This window comes from Marmota flaviventris, chromosome X, assembly GCF_047511675.1.
Source record: "Marmota flaviventris isolate mMarFla1 chromosome X, mMarFla1.hap1, whole genome shotgun sequence".
Lineage (NCBI taxonomy): Eukaryota > Metazoa > Chordata > Mammalia > Rodentia > Sciuridae > Marmota > Marmota flaviventris.
The window spans coordinates 93,125,362-93,142,983 of NC_092518.1; the positions used below are offsets into that span (position 1 = coordinate 93,125,362).

General features: G+C 33.5%; 1 protein-coding gene across 2 annotated transcripts in view; it reads left to right on the top strand.

The window, feature by feature from the left end:
- Col4a5 (collagen type IV alpha 5 chain) overlaps positions 1–17,622 on the top strand; it is a 231,282-nt gene that overhangs the window by 160,511 nt on the left and 53,149 nt on the right. For both annotated transcript variants that reach the window (XM_027932198.3, XM_027932204.3), the window contains exons 31-36: positions 2,755–2,922; positions 3,883–3,972; positions 4,422–4,571; positions 5,920–6,018; positions 7,536–7,625; positions 8,276–8,415. In XM_027932198.3, the coding sequence (XP_027787999.1) occupies positions 2,755–2,922; positions 3,883–3,972; positions 4,422–4,571; positions 5,920–6,018; positions 7,536–7,625; positions 8,276–8,415 (737 nt within the window). The remainder of the gene's footprint in view (positions 1–2,754; positions 2,923–3,882; positions 3,973–4,421; positions 4,572–5,919; positions 6,019–7,535; positions 7,626–8,275; positions 8,416–17,622) is intronic.

The following is a 17,622-nucleotide window of genomic DNA, read 5'->3' on the forward strand; positions in this document are numbered from 1 at the left end:
GCATGTGTGAGGCCCTGGGTTTGATCCTCAGCAGCCCTCCCCCTAAAAAAGAAAAGTTTCTACAGATAGTACATGTTTTTCAAATTTTCCCTTTTTTTCCATTAACAGTTCCATTTGGCCTCCAGTAAATTTAGAGCATCTCTATACTCCTATTCATATAATTCCTGTTATTGTATAAGGAGAGTGAACAGAAGTTTTAAATTTATATTAATTTTCTTCACCCTGGATCGTACCAGGATGCCTATTTTTTACATCTGTTCATGGAAAAGGTCTATGTTGTGAAAAGTACAGCATATTGTTTGTTACTACTACTAATAAAAACAATGAAGAACAAAATCTTTGCCTAGTACATGCAAGCAGTTTACTCATAGTCATCCAGTAACAATTATTGGTTGCTTTCTACCTAACTTGTTAGAGTATAAAATAAAATTATTTTTTAACTTCTAATTAACCCTTAGGAACTTAAGTTCCAATATGATATTGAAAAATATAAAGGTAAAGATAAACACATGTACCAAACTGACCTTCATCAAAAAACATTACTTTTGTGAATGTAAATATTTCATTGTCTTTATTTACAAATACATTTTACTTATGTTATATGTTATCTGGACTTATGAGAAAATGTTTAAAATAGTTCCTTTGCTTGTTCCTAATACAGTAAATGATAGTAGTGAATTAATATCTAATAACTTCTATTTGTAGACATTTTTGTTCTAATCTTTTCATGCTTAGTTTTGTTTCCAAACTAATGAATCTTTTTGCAACTTACTTCTGCTTGGGTGGCTCAACTTGTGGCTGAACTGTGATTTTCTGTCTCTCAAACTTAAGGTGTACTAGGTATTGTACCTCTTAATCAAAAGCTACATCTTAAAGGTTTAAATATTGAAAACAAAATATTTCTCCAGATTTAAATCTTTGGTTTCTTTTTATTATTTTATAGATATGCTCTCGGAGCATATTTTAAAAGACACATTATCTTATTGAAACTCAGCTATTAGAAAACTATTTGGGTTACAGTATAACAACATAGTCAGTGGTTCATGTAGAGCTATTATAATCTTATTAGGCATCTTATCGTACTTCACAAATATAATAACATAAAATCTCCCTCCCTTCTGTATAGTATTTTACTATGAAATGGCAGCATAGGAACTATCACCATTACGGCAACTAAGAGGAATTCTCTAATCTTTGGATGGATTTTATCAATTAAAAAGTATGATAAAGGGGTTGGGACTGGGGGTCAGTGGTAGCACACTTGCCTGGCATGTGTGAGGTTATTGGGTTTGATTCTCAGCACTGCATATAAATAAATAAAATATTTTTATGCTTTATTAGTATTCTTTTTTTTATTGGTTGTTCAAAACATTACAAAGCTCTTGACATATCATATTTCATACATTAGATTCAAGTGGGTTATGAACTCCCATTTTTACCCCAAATACAGATTGCAGAATCACATCGGTTACACATCCACATTTTTACATAATGCCATAATAAAAAATAAATAAATAAATAAAATAAAGGTCTATCAACAACTAAAAAAAATTAAAAGCATGATAGAATATGAACATCAAGCAGATTTTTAAATCCCAGCATCTTGTTCTCTTATGAAAATAATCACCTATGAATTTCCAACAGTAGATTTAGATTTTATTGTTGAACGGACACTCAAATGATCATTTGGCTTAGTCTCCAGCTTCCAGTCCATTATGGCATTATCCCTATTTAGTAGATGAGTGAGTAACAATATTAAATGACTCAGAAGAAGGAAGAAGGACAGCTGATAACATACTAGAGTGTGAACATGTACAATGTGTTCTGGTTTTTTTCTTTTTTTTGCCAGGGATTGAACTCAGGGGCACTTGACCACTGAGCCACATCCGCCAGCCCTATTTTGTATTTTATTTAGAGACAGGGTCTCACTGATTTGCCTAGCACCATGCTTTTTGCTGAGGCTGACTTTGAACTCACAATCTCTCTTTCTCAGCCTCCTGAGCTGCTGGGATTACAGGCATGCGCCACCATGCCCAGCACAATGATTTTAATGTAATTCTTTTCACATAAATATATTGTGTTTTGACCAACTTGTTTCTTGGAGTGGTTTAGTCTCAGAATCTTACTAAGGTTAAGCATTTTTGTCATTTTTTCTCTGTAAAATTCTGGTTAGAATACTGAGAAATGAAAGTTAACAAGAACTAACAGGAATGTATTATTAAAACATCTAAAGCAAAGCCAAAATGAAATAAAAAAGATCCTTATAACTGAATTATTCAATAATTAATCATATTTAGAGATGGTAGGAGTGTGTACTAATAATTCATAATGTGTTAGAACAATGAAAATCCAAGTGTAGTCAGTGGGCCAAAGTCTACAATGGGACAAGGACAGTCTACAGTGGTTATCAGTCTACAGTGGGATTAAGAATAAGCATTTAGAAACTTTTAATAGCAATTTAATGTGTAATCATATTCATTGAGCAGAGTAACAAAAGTAGACATCTTTGATTTTTATTTCATGTTTTAGTAATTTTATTATGTTTTATAAAAATTTTAAATCTATGATGAACTAGGAATTAAGAAAAATTAGTTTTTAATTAGAAGTAATTTGAGAAGCATGCTAAAAGTATGTCTAACATACTCTTAGGTTTGTTATACAAAAAGTTCTATCACTTGTTGGCTAGAAAAATAACCAGGTGTATCTTTTAAAACTGCCTTAATAGGTGTTGATATTTATGTTGTTATCAACTAGGTTTGCATGGACTACCAGGAGAGAAAGGAGATCAAGGACCTCCTGGGTTTGATATTCCAGGACCCCCTGGTGAGAGGGGCAGTCCAGGAACCCCTGGAGTGCCTGGTCATGTGGGACCTCCAGGATCACCAGGCCTCCCAGGAAAAGCAGGTGCTTCTGGATTTCCAGGTAATTTGCTTACTGTTTTCTCCGATTTTGGATTCAGGAAATTAATACTAATATGACTCTGGTAGATTATTGTCATGTTGCACTTTTCTGGATTGACACTGTCAATGAAGAGTGCTCAATGTCTTTTTTTATTAAATTTATTTGTTCTAATCAGTTATACATGGCAGCAGAATGCTCTGTGATTCATTGTACACAAATGGAACACAATTTTTTCACTTCTTTGGTTGTACCTCAATTTGCTGTATGCACTCTCAATAGAGATGAGAGTTCCAGTCATGTATTATTGTATAATAAACAACTCAAAAACTTAATGGTTTAAACCAACCTTTTTATTTTTCTCAAGATTCTGAGTGTCAGAAACTAAGAGGTAATTTCCTGGGTCATTTATCTATAACCCATATGGCCCCAACTGGTGTTATTGGGGCTAATGGCACTTCTTTGATGTTGAGTGTACCTTGGTTCACATGACATCTCATAATCCATGATGCCTCTTTGCATGACTTGAGCTCCTCACACCATAGGATCAGATTAAGTGCTCTCCTTCCATGACAGCTAGATTCCCAAGAGAAAGAGTCTCAGAAGCCACAAGTGAGTATTCCCAGGACTCCCATAGAAGCCTCAAGACTTCTTTTGATCTAACCTTGGGAGTTACATAATGTCATTTAGTTAAAGGTAAAACAGAGTCAGCTCTTATTCCAGGGGAGAGGGTTACCACAGAATGTATATGCTGGAAAATACGTTTCATTGAGAGGCCATTTTGGTGATTAGCTGCCACAATGAATGTCTGTATTCCTGGGTATTGGCAATAGTGGGAACTAAGGTTACAACAGGTGAAAAAGGTAAAACTTCACAGTGCTTTCTTTCCAACCTATAATAGTTTTGCAGTTGACATATTAAAACTTATTTTTTATCTTTCCAAAGTCAAAAAAGGCAAAAATTACTTATTGATATTCTTCAAAGGTGCCAAGGGTGAAATGGGTATGATGGGACCTCCTGGCCCACCAGGACCTTTAGGAATTCCTGGACGAAGTGGTGTTCCTGGTCTTAAAGGTAATATTCAGAGTATGCTAGCAGATGTGTATAAGAAACAAAAATTAAAGATTCCTTTATGTTGGTACAGAATATTTTTATGTGACTACTTCAAAATGAACAGTGCTTAGTGTTTTCTTTGTATGCATTTAAAAAGCTCTTGTTTTAAATTTAGTGATATACTTAGTTTGGTACCAGAAAACATGGTAAATGCTTAGCTCTAAATATAAGGATTATTTTTTTTGGCAGGGACAGTCTATCATTATCAAAGAATTACAGAAGGAAATATTGTTATTTGAGTTTAAAACTGTGTATGTGCTCAAGAAATTCATAGACTTTAACTTAAGCTGCATAAATGTTTTGGGTTACTAGCAGCCAACCCAATTACTAAACATATAAACTATATATGTATTAATTGTGGATGGATAAATCACATCTGCTTTGTCTTCCCCCACACACGTTGATTTTAGGTGATGACGGCTTGCAGGGTCAGCCAGGACTTCCTGGCCCTGCAGGAGAAAAAGGTGGAAAAGGAGAACCTGGCCTTCCAGGCCCACCTGGACCGATGGATCCAAATTTCCTGGGCTCAAAAGGAGAGAAGGGGGAACCTGGATTACCAGGTGAGTGAATGCATGTATTTATGGATGTGTTTTCTGATATGTCTGAAATTTAATTTGGGGGAAGAGGTGGTACTGGGTATTAATCCAAGGACATTCTGCATGCCAAGCTTGCACTCTAGCACTGAGCTACACATGCTCTCAGACCCTGAAGTTTAATTTTTAGATAAAATGAAAAGTAACTTGTAATAAGAGAATTCACCAACAAAGCATACTTAGATGCATCGGATTTCGCTAAAGAACATTAATTTTCACTTGGTTTATAATTTTTGACAGATCAACTTTTGTTCAAATATTTTCTTTGTAGTTTTCCTATCACAAGCTGGGAGATTTTAAAATAGACTTAGCCAGTCACCTTCAAGCCTTACAGAAAGTAGTATAGGATGTAGTAGATAGAAAAGGATATATAGCCACACTCACTTCAAAAATAGATTTCATTGTTTAGGAAATTTGCTACTCCTTTTCATTTTTTCCTCTTGAAACCAGATGAGGATGAATGGCACATTGTTGAACTGTAGTGTTTTGATATCCATATCAAACTTGGCTTTTAAATATAGTTCACTGTTATTCTACCTTGGTAAAATAAACAAATATTGGATTGTGAATAGCCAAGTTCAGCCATGGGGAAAGTCATTGAAAGTAGGTCTAGGGAACAACCGTGCTATTATAGTTGTTTTATTAGAAGCAAATAAGGTATGAAGTATAATGTGGATTTTTGAAATTAAAAAATATCATTTTTCTTTTTTATAGAAGTATAACATCTTCATAACAAAACATTACAAAATATAGATAAGCACAAGACAATATATAAAACACTTACAGAAAAATACCCCAAAATTTTCAAATCTCTTCCAACCCAATAGCCTTTCAAACAATATGGAACATTAAATCTAGTTATGTTCATTTTCAGCTTGTAGTAAATTTATAACTCTTTTTGTGTTCCAATCATTAATATTTTCAGTTGTGTATACATGTGAATGTGTGTGTAGAAAGATACCATGCTTTCTGTATAATAGGAGCAGTGACTGTACTTGACCTCTACTATGGGCTTATTAAAGATAGCCGTTGAATTTGAGAGATAATCTAGGGATTATCTGTCCCAGCTTCTTCATTTTATACTGTAAGACACTGAAATACAAAGAGAGAAGTTCCTTTATTAAGTGCTCTGAATTTTTTTGGTGGTAGATTAATAAAAAGTAGAGTCGTTAGTATGAGTCCAGTATTAATGGTTCATACCACATCAGTTTCTTTATCTCACTTAGAGTTCAACACTTGGGTAGCTTGTTTTGCCAAACTAGTTTATTGGATAATGTAATTAGCCTAACTAGTCTCTTTTACTCATCCTTGGAAGGTATTCCTGGAGTTCCAGGGCCAAAAGGCTACCAAGGATTGCCTGGAGACCCAGGGCAACCTGGACTGAGTGGACAACCTGGATTACCAGGATCACCAGGTAGGTATCATAGGGCACTTATTTGAATGACTTGACCCAGAATCCTGGAAAAGTAATTATGTATTTTTCATTTGGCCCAAGTTTCAATAGATAAGATTTGTAGGATATTTTGTTTTGCTCATTGAGTTTTTTCTCTTTTATGGTAGCAGTGTATATACAGAAGTATGGTTCAAGTATGTTCTGTGCTTTATTTTATATGTTGCAAATGACAATTATAAACCTTTTATAAATCACAGTGTGTGTCTGTGTGTGTGTGTGGGGGGGGGGGGTTACTGTTTCCTGTTTTGTTTTGTTTTTGCCTTCAGATAAATTTGTCATTACACTATTTTAAAACAGATGACTGCCAGTTCCATTTTTAAAAATTTCTAGGGATCTGGGGATGTGGCTCAAGCAGTACTGTGCTTGCCTGGCATGCACGGGGGCACTGGGTTCAATCCTCAATATTTAAAAATTCTCTCTCTCTCTCTCTCTCTCTCTCGCTCTCTCTCTCTTTAAAAAAAATTTCTAGGGATGAAAATTTCACAACCTGCCTCGGTAGATTGTTATAACATTAATAACCCTTATAGTAAATAGGATTTTTTCCCGATACCTCACAGAATTCTTTCTTGATGTTTCTTAAGCCATTTTCTTTTAGTATGGACCCTACAGAAATAAAGAACAGGTGGTTCTTTTCTTCCCTAAAATCCTTGAAGATCTGTTAATTTGTTTTAGACTCCACACCATATTGCCTTGAGGTAGTATGAAAGAAAAATTCTTGTTTCTCCCTCACATCTTTTGCATTTTCTTCCCCAAGCTAGAAATCAATGTGAAAACACCTAGATGATATCACAGAGTTGATGCACCTACGCTCTAGGAAGAATATACAGACAGAACAGCTAAGCCTGTTGGGGGTGACTGCCAAGTGCCTCTACATCAACTTATCAACCATTATCACTCTCTGGCCTACTGTACTAGGGCTTTATCATGACAGGTTACTATCTTTGCTCTTCCTGGTCTCATATAATCAGGCTCTATATGGGAAAGCCATGTATGAATCTATTTTGTTATAATTATTAGCACATACTAATTGTACAAATCAATGAATTGTTTCATTGTGAAATTTCCGTGTGTGTATACTGATTTAATCATCATTTATTAATCTTTTAATAAACTCATTATATTGATTTATCTTTGAAAATACAAAACAATAAGCATAGTTATACAAATGCAACAAATAGAACCTTAGGTGATTAGAAAAGTTTTAGGGGAAGAAACAAGATATACTGGTATTTTTAAAAATTATATTAGGAGACCTCTATTACCATAATTATATTGTAATAAGTTTCTAACGAGATTCATTTTATTTTTTTGTTTTCTTTCTCTCTCCACCTCCCCCTTTTTTTTTGCAGTACTACTAAGATTGCTTGATGTTTCATGCTGAGTTATATCTGTGGACCTTAGTCACATATTAATGTTTAACCCATCGAATCCCATGTTGGAGCTTATTGGTCTTAATTTTACCAATTTCACTGTTCTAGGTCCCAAGGGTAACCCTGGTTTCCCTGGCCAGCCAGGACTTATAGGACCTCCTGGACTTAAAGGAAACATAGGTGACATGGGGTTTCCAGGTGAGAGAATACTTCCCATATATTTAGTCCTATTAATGGAAGGTGATTGACTATCTTCTTTTTATCAGAAGAGTCTAGTGTAAGGGCCTGGGGATGTAGCTCAGTGGTAAAGCATTTGCTTAGCCTTCATGAGGCCCTGGGATTGATCTGTAACACTGAAAAAGAAAGGAAGGAAAAGAGGGTAATTTGTTAGGGAAGAAGAAGGGAGAAAAGAAAGGAAAGGAACTAGTGTTGATAGGTTCAGACTGGGACCATCTTTAAAGTAATCAATGGATAGAAGTCTTGTTACAATTTTTTAATGGTTTTAGGGATTGAATCCAGAGTTTTACACATGGTAAGAAAGCACTGTACCACTGAGATATATCCCATCCCTTGTTACAAAATTATTTGATGTGGGGAATTAAGGAAAAGAACTTTAGAAATTTTAAAAGTTAAAATTCACAAGCATATCTGCTCTCTAGCTGTGTCCCTTTTATTTGAACTTCCTTTAAAAATAGGCCTTTATATGATCCTGACTGTGAAGCTCATTATGATATAACTCAAGAGTTTACAGCTTTTGGTTTTTTATGTTTTGCTTGGTCATATGCATCTTAAATATGCCATCATTAAAGAATATTGAATAAAAGATTATATATTACATATTTTAACAGGCCCTCAGGGTATAGAAGGGCCCCCTGGACCTCCTGGAGTTCCTGGAAAACCTGGCTCCCCAGGATTACCTGGACAGAAAGGAGACAAAGGTGATCCTGGTGTTTCAGGCATTGGTCTTCCAGGTCTTCCTGGCCCAAAGGTAAAATCATATTCTAGTCATATGCTTGAGCTGTTGTAATTTTTTAATTAATACTAATTCTTAATTCTTCATTAAGAAATTTATTGAATGATACAGTAGATACTGGATAAGAAATGTGTTCCTTCTCATTTCTCTTAGATTGTAAGAAGATATGTTTTCAGGTTTGCACCAAATCCAAAAAAAAAAAAAAAGGAAAAAAAAAACTTCCTGGTTTCTTTGATTTTCCAGTACCTTAATCTCTGAATATGTTTCAATAAACTAGAGGCATATTTTTGCCTGGTTTTGGTTTTCCCTTTTTTAGTGGTGGAGTTGTTGATGTTTTTTCCCTAATATTATTATTAATTATTTTGAAATATTTGAAAACAAAGTGACTTTAGCAGTTAATTAAAGTATATTAGTATGCCTAACTGCATATCTGGATTAGTTTGTTAATACAGTTTTACATACTTCTGTACTCCCCTAGTCAGTATGAAAACTTGGATGGTGTTTCTCAAGTAATCAAATTTAGAACATATTTAGAACCATTAGACTCAACGAGAATCTATGAACAACTGCTGAGTTCCATGTAAAAATGTAATAACTCCCTTAATCATGCAGTCAGAATACAGAGCTAAGGTGTATTTATGTTACCCAACTTACATGGAATTAGTGAAAATTTCTTCTTAAATAAGAATTCATAGAATTATATTTTAGAGATGATGTATTTCTTTGCAGTGCTGAAGATTGAACTCAAGGTCTTGCACATGCTAGGCAAAGCACTCTACCACTAGGCTAAATCCCCAGCCCTTATTTTATTTTAAGACAGGCTTTCACTAAATTGTCCAAGATTTGTCTTAAACTTGTGATCCTCGTTTACTGCTTTCCAAGTAGCTGGGACTACAGGCATGTGCTACTGCGCCTGGCAATAATTTCCTTTTGAATGTGTTTCAGTAAACCAGAGGCATATCATTCATAATATACAAAAGGACTGTAGTTTAATTGTCCACTTGATCCACTTATTATAGGAGATAATCAGCAACTTATCGAGGCCATAAGCAACTGAGCAGGAACCTGTGACAATATTAAAAAAAAAACAATAAAGTGTGCTGGGGGTGGGGATGAGGTTGTGGTTCAGGGGTAGAGGTCTTGCCTAGCATGTGCGAGCCCTGGGTTTGATCCTCAGCACCACATAAAAGTAAATAAATAAAATAAAGGTATTGTGTCCAACTGAAACCAAAAAATAAATATTAAAAATAAAAGTGCTGGGGATATTGCTCAGTTGTTAAGCATTCCTGGATTTAATCCCCAGTACCAGAAAAAAAAAAGAGAGAGATAATCAAGAGAAGTTTCTGCACATTAATTCCACTTTATAATGTAAAGTCTATTGAAGTAAATTTTAATTTTTATGTTATATTTACATCTTACAGTAATACATGAGTATACGTTTTATTACAAAATAAAACACGGAAATATAAAGAGTAAAAGTGAAACTCTAATCCATGCCCTATTCTATCTTTTCTTATATTTTCCCTATAGAAGCACACTTTCAACAGAAAGTAAAATTTAGGAATTTGAGTTCTCTTGTCTATATACATTATATATGTAGAATTATTGTGTACACTATACTTAGCCTTGTTTTATCACTTACATATTTTTCTTTTTCAGTATATCTTAGACAGTTTTCTTTGTCATGTACATTCTTTCTGCAGACACGTATATAATTATTTATGCTGAATAGATTCCTAAAAGTGAAATTGCTGGGTCAAGGATAAATGCATTGAAATTTTTGTGTTTGTAAGTTTTTATAATAATAGTAACATATGAACTTGACTTTAAAATGCACTCAATTTGGAAAGATATAAGTTGAGAATATTCTTTCTACATGTTCACAAGCTCCAAATCCCCTTTCCCTTTTTTTCCAGGGTAATCAGTTTAAGCATTTTCTCATTTACTCTTCCAGAAAAGTGTTTAAATACAGATATGTGCATGCATTTAGGATATTTCATTACTTTTAAAATTCCTTTTTTTACATTTAAAAATCCATGGTATTGGAGTACATCTTACAATGGAAAGAATATTTCAATTAAACTTGGAAGCATTTTCCTCAATTATGGATATGTGAAATGATACTACATCTTCCACACTGAAATGTCTTCGTGTAATTTTATTCACATACATAAAACCATGCTGTACATCTACATACTTAGCTGTCATAGCTTAGGAATTCTTGACAGTCCTATTTTTATTAAATTATTTATTTGTTCTAATTTGTTATACATGATGGTGGAATGCAATTCATTTCATATTACACATATATAGCACAATTTTTTAAGTCACTGATTATACACAAATTATTTTCATACATGTACTTAGGGTAATAAAGTCTAACTCATTCCACCATCATTCCTACCCGCTGGCCCTCTCCTTTTCCCTCCCTCCCCTTTGCACTATCTAAAGTTCCTCCATTCCTCCCATGCTCCCTACCCACCAATTGCCATTAAGAGTCAGCATCCTCATATCAAAGAAAACATTTGGCCTTTGGTTTTGGGGGATTGGCTTACTTCATGGCAATCTTTTGTTTTTTATCAAGCCATAAATATGTACATCATTCTTTTTGTAATTATATGCTATATTCTATGTGGGTTTATGAGAAATAATTTAACCTATTAGGAATACTGAAGTCATTTCTATAGTTTCATGAGTCTAAACATATGACACTGAAAATTCTTATTCATATATATATATATATATATATATATATATATATATATGTAAAGAATCTTTGATAAATATCACCATAGAATAAATTCTGAGCAGAGTTGCTAGGTCCCAGCATGTATTTGCCATTGTAATATTGATAGTTCTGTCATAGGTTTCTATCAGACATCTCTACTCATTTATATTTTTGTGATTAAAATAAAATATTTTCTATTTTCTTTTCATTTTATAAATATTGAGTATTAATTTTTCTAACTTTGCCAATTTAATAGGTAAGAAGTAGGATATAATTATTTGTTTATATTTGAATTTTCCTGAGTACAAGTAAGGTTCGTCTGTTCATATCTCTTCTGTAAATTGTCTAGTTTTACTCTGCCTCATACTTTTAGGTAAAGGATAATATTCAATACTGATTAGTAAAAGTACATTATAAATAGTGAAGTGCCACAAATATTTTCTCCACATCAATTGTTTGTCTTATAATACTGTTCATTGGGGTTGGGGTTATGGCTCAGCAGTACAGTGCTCGCCTTGTACATGCAAGGCCCTGGGTTTGAACCTCAGTACTACATAAAAATAAATAAATAAAATAAAGTTATAAAAAAAGTAATAATACTGTTTATAGTGTACTTCCGTATGGAAAAGTTTTAAATTTTTTACATAGGTGAATTTGTATTCATTTATTTCATTCAAAATATCTCTATTGAATATGTGTAATGTGCCAGGCACTATGCTAGGTGCTGGGGCTACATCATAAAAGAAACAAATGCAGGGCTGGGGATGTAGCTCAATGTTAGAGTGCTTGCCTAGCATGCAGTTGATCCTGGGTTCAATCCCCAGCACCACCAAAAACTAAAGATAAAAGATAAAGGAAAAAAAACTCACTGCCAACCTGGTAATTTTATGTAGTCAAGGAGATATACATTAAACAAAATAAATAAGTCTGCAATATGTTAGAAGGTTATAAATCTCAAGATAAAATGTAGAGCAAGGGATGTAGGTAGGAATTGCTGGGAATTGTTGAATTTTGGAACAGGTCATTAATGGAAAATCTCTCTGATAACAATTGAGCAGTGACATCACTGCAGTAAGGGAGTGAGTCATGCAAAGACCCTAAGGTGGGGGCATACCTGATGTGTTTAGGGAACATAAATGAGGCCAGTGAAGATTAAATGGAATGAATGAGGTGACACTAAATAGGAGATGGCTCAGGTTGGTAATCAGATTATCTAGGGCCTTATAGGTTATAGTTAGGGCTTTTGTTCCTGACTAAAATAGGAAACAAATATAAAGCATAGTATGATTGATTATATATTAATGTATATTAAGTGTGTGTGTGTGTGTGTGTGTGTGTGTGTGTGTGTGTAACAGCTGCTGTTTCCAAATAGATAATAGAGGAACAAGGATGAAACATTAAGGTTTTGTAGCTCAGTTTATTATACATAGGCCATCATTCCTTTGCACACATCTGATACATACAAGTTTCAGTTACAACTTAGTTAAATAATACTGGTGCACAACAGCATGGCTCCAGTTTCAGTTACCATGGTATATTAGTTTTCAGTCCATAAATTACAATGTAAATAACATATTGCATCATGTTCAGTGAATAGTCATTTTACTTCTTTCAAATTCTGTCAGTTATTAGTCACCATGCATCTGTTCAGTTCTTGTACTGACAGCAAAGAATGTAGTTGTGTTACAGCCCTGTCTCCCAGTGATAAACCAATGTGGTATTTTACAAAAATGGAAAATTGAAAGAGGAAATTGACAAGTAAAGAAAAAAAGTGCAAAAAAAATATGGAAAATGGAGCTGGGAGTGTACACTAGTTGTAAATTGCATGTTTAGCATATGTGAAGCCTCACAAAATAATAAAAAGAAAAAGTAGAAAGGGGGAAGTGATAACACTGGAAGTGAGATTTCAACCTGTTGTAAATGGAGTTATAGAAAAAAAATAGCCAACCATAGGAATGTAGACCCTGCCACTATTTGAGAGATGATAGGAAGCCAAGAATGTAGTTTATGTTGTACAAAATAAATGAGAAAAGTGGCATTGATTAAAATAATGAAGATATTACAGAGAAGTGATGCCATCAGAAAAATTCACAGTAAAGGAACTCTTGGAGACATTTCACAAGATTCAAAGTGCAAAGGTTAAAATATCAGAAGCTGGCTGGGGATGTGGCTTAGTGGTTAAGCACCCCTGAGTTCAATCCCTGGTACCCCCAAAAATATTGGAAGCTGATCCAAACTTAGAAAGTAATGGTACAATTTCTGTGCCAAGGCATAGAAAATATGTGTCCTACAAATTGTAAGCTATACAGTGAAAAGAATGGAGCCACTGTTCAAACTACTCTTGGTGAATTTTTGTTTCCTAGATAAATACTAGGGTTTTAAAATTTAGTATTCCTTTTCATAAACAATTTCAAGCCTGCCTGTGGTATAATAGTTAAATTGTATTCTGCAATTTAATCTCTAATTCCATTAAATAGAATTTTGACTCTTCTTTGGATGAGCTTAAGGTTTTGTAAATTATGTGCAGTGTATCTAACTCTTCACATCTTATATCTTCCTTTTGCATGACATTTTTTGCAAATCCATTTCTCCCAAGTGATTTTTTATGCTAAAACATGTCAGATTGACAGTTTTGGCTAAGTACCCTCAGTGGCTCTAATTAAAACTTAGATAACTCTTTTTTTTAATTTTTTTGCTACAAAAACCACAATCTCTAAAAATTGGGTCATAATTATTTGCTTTCCAAAAGTCTACATTTCTTTTTTTTTAATATTTATTTTTTAGTTTTAGGTGGACACAGTATCTTTATTTTACATTTATGTGGTGCTGAGGATCGTGCCTGGTAGGCAAGCACTCTACCACTGACACAATCCTAGCCCTGTCCAAAAGTCTACATTTCTTTAGAATAAGGATATCCCATCTCTGAGGCTGAGTAGTATCTACTATTCAGGCTAGACCTTTAATTTATATAATTTTTACAATAATCCTGTTATAGGAATATTTTATTTGTTCTTTTTAGATATACATGACAGTAGAGTGTATTTTGAAATATTATACATACATGGAGTAAAATTTAGGAAGAGAGGCTTAAAAATAATAAAATGCTTTCTGCCTTTACTGAAAAGAAGTGTATAATTCTGAGTTGGTGCTAAGTTTTAGAATTAATTTTAAAAACTTTAATTCTCAATGTTTCTAACATTTTAAAGTAGACTAAATAAATGTAACTTACTGTCTTTTTCATTTCCATATACATATATAACTAACATTAATAGAGAATGCTTTAATGTCTTGAACTTTTTTTTGGCACCAGGGATTGAACCCAGGGCTATTTAACCACTGAGCTACATCCCCATCCCTTTTTATGTTTTATTTCAGGACAAAATCTCACTAAGTTGCTTAGGCCCTTGCTAAGTTGCTGAGGCTGGCTTTGAACTCCAGTCCTCCTGCCTTAGCCTTCTGAGCTATTAAGATTACAGGTGTGGGCCACAGTGCCCAGCTGTATCCTTATTTTAATATGGCACAATGGTTCTTACCTCCATTACTCACTTCATCTTAAAATTTAGCCATATTACAGATGCAGTGCAGTTTCTAGTATAATCATGGATTTTTTGTTGAAATTGACAAGCAGTGGCTGGGGTTGTAGCTCAGGGGTAAAGTGCTTGCCTGACATGTGTGAGGCTCTGGATTCGATCCTCAGAACCACATAAAAAGAAATTAATAAAATGAAGATATTTAAATTTTTTTTAAAAAAATTGACAAGCACATCCTAAAATATATATAGAAATTTGGGGGACCCAGAATAGTCAAAAAGTCATGAAAAGAACACATTTGAAGGACTCACCCTTTTGGATTCCAAAACTTACTACTAAGTTGTAGTAATCATAAAGGTGATACTGGCATAGGATTGACATAGACACTTGATCTTCCTCAAAAGGCCTAAAATTGATTGTCATAGGATAGACATAGAGATGAATGAGATGGATTAGAGCCCAGAAATAAATCCAGACATTTTTGGTTAACTGATTTTCAATAAAGGCGTTGGGACATTAAAAGGAAAAAAAAAAAAACATTTTCAACAAATGATGCTAGGACAAGAGTACATCTGTAAGCAAAAGGATTAATTTAGATCCTCTACCTCATGTCATATACAAAGATTAAATCATGGACTGGGATTGTAGCTCAGTGGAAGTACACTTGCCTAGCATGTGTGATGCACTGGGTTCAATTCTCAGCACCACATAAAAATAAATAAATATAAAATAAAGGTCCATCACCAACTAAAAAATATTTTAAATCAAGATTAAATTGCAGTGGATCATACCTAAATATAAGAGCTAAAATATGGAGATCTTAGAAAAAATACCACTAAATCCCTATGATGTTAGGCTAAGTAATGGTTTCTTAGATATGACACCAATAATCCAAAGAAAAAATAAATTGGACTATATTAAAATTTAAGATATTTTGCAAATAATAGGTAAAATATTTTTATCTAGAATATATAAACAACTCTTACAATTCAATAGGAAAACAAATAACTAATTTTTAAAAACATGAATTGGACCTAGCAGACATGTAAAGAACATTCTATTCAGCATAACAGAGTATACATTTTTACAAGTTCACAGTATAGAATAGACCATATGTGAGGCCAAATATCTTAATAAATATAAGAAGATTAAAATTACACAGTTTGTCTTTTCTAATCACAGTGAAGTAAAACTAGAAATTAACATAGAACAAAAACTAAGAAAATCCACAAATATGTGTACATTAAATAACATATTATTAAATAACCAATGGAAAAAAGAAGAAACCATACGGGAAATTAGAATATATCTTGAGACAAATGAAGATGAAACCACAATATCCCTAAACTTACAGGATGCAGAGAAGGCAATACTAATGGAGATATTGATAGCTGTAAATGCTTATGTTAGAGAAGAAAGACCTCAAATCAAAAACCTAGCTTTGAAGCTTAACGTATTACAAAAAGAACAAACTAAACCCAGAGTTCACAGAAGAAAGAAAAGAAAAATTAGAGCATAGGCAAATAAAATAACAGTGGAGAAAATCAACAAAATCAGGGAGTTGGCTCTTCAAACACATCAACAGAATTTAAAAGCCCTTAGCTAGATTGACTAAGAAAAAAGAGAAGACTCAACTGCTAAAATCACCAAATAGGGTACATTACTACTGATTTTACAAAAATAAAAAAAAATATATGTAGGAGAGTACTAAGAACCAATGGTTGTACAAGCCCAAAATTTTATAAACAAGATGGAAATTTTTTCATAATTGTATGGAAAAATTCCTAGAAACACAGCCTACTAAGACTGAATCCTAAAAATAGATTATCTGAATAGACCTATAGCTAGTAAGGAGTTTGACTGAATAATCCAAAACCTTCCAACAAAGAAAAGCCCAGGATGCGATGGCTGCACTGCTGAATTGTACCAAACATTTGAAGAGGAATTAACATCATTCATTTTTAGACTCTTCCAAAAAATTAAAGAGGTGGGAAAATTTCCAAATTTGATGTGTGATGCCAAGATTACCCCAATACCAAAGCCACAGACACTAAAAGAAAACAACAGACTGTATCCCTTCCAAATATTGATACAAAAATTCCTAAATAAAATTCTAGCATAATAAATTCAAAAGCATATCATTCAGTCATCTCAAAGCATTAAAAACATTTGACAAGGTCTAAGACTGTGACCCAGTGGTAGAGCACTTGCCTCGCATGTGTGAGGCCCTGGGTTTGTTCCTCAGTACCACATAAAAAGATTTTTAAAACATGGTATTGTGTCCATATACAACTAGAAAAGGTTTTTTAAAAGCATTTGACAAAATTGGATACCATTTCATGATAAATACACTCAACAGACTAGGAATACAAGGAAACTATACCATAATAGACACCATATATGAAAAACTCACAGTTAGTTGCACCACTTTTTTTCAGGATATTACTGGAAATCCTAGCCAGAGTAATTGATAAGAAATAAAAGACATCCAAATTAGAAATTATTTTTATTCAGAGATGATTCACATGGTTATTTTTTCCAGTACTGTAATTGAACAGCAGGGCCTTTCTCATGCTAGGCAAGCAGACATAATCCTATATGTACAAAATATCTACAGCGAGTTCACACATGAAAAAACTCTGTTAGAACTAATAAATATTTTTAGCTTAGTGGCAGAACACAAAATCAATACACAAAAAAACTGTTGTGTTTCTATCTACTAACAACCAACAACCAGGGAATGGTATTAAGAACACAATCATATTTGCAATAGCATCAAAAATAAAAAGTAATATTTAGGAATGAGTCTAAATAAGGAGGTAAAAGACTTGTACACAGAAAACTAGAAAATACTGCTAAAAGAAAATAAAACAAATAAATGGAAAGGCATCCCATGTTCCGTAATTGGAAGATTGGTGCCCATACTACCCAAAGTGATCTACAGATTCAACAAAATCCGTTTCA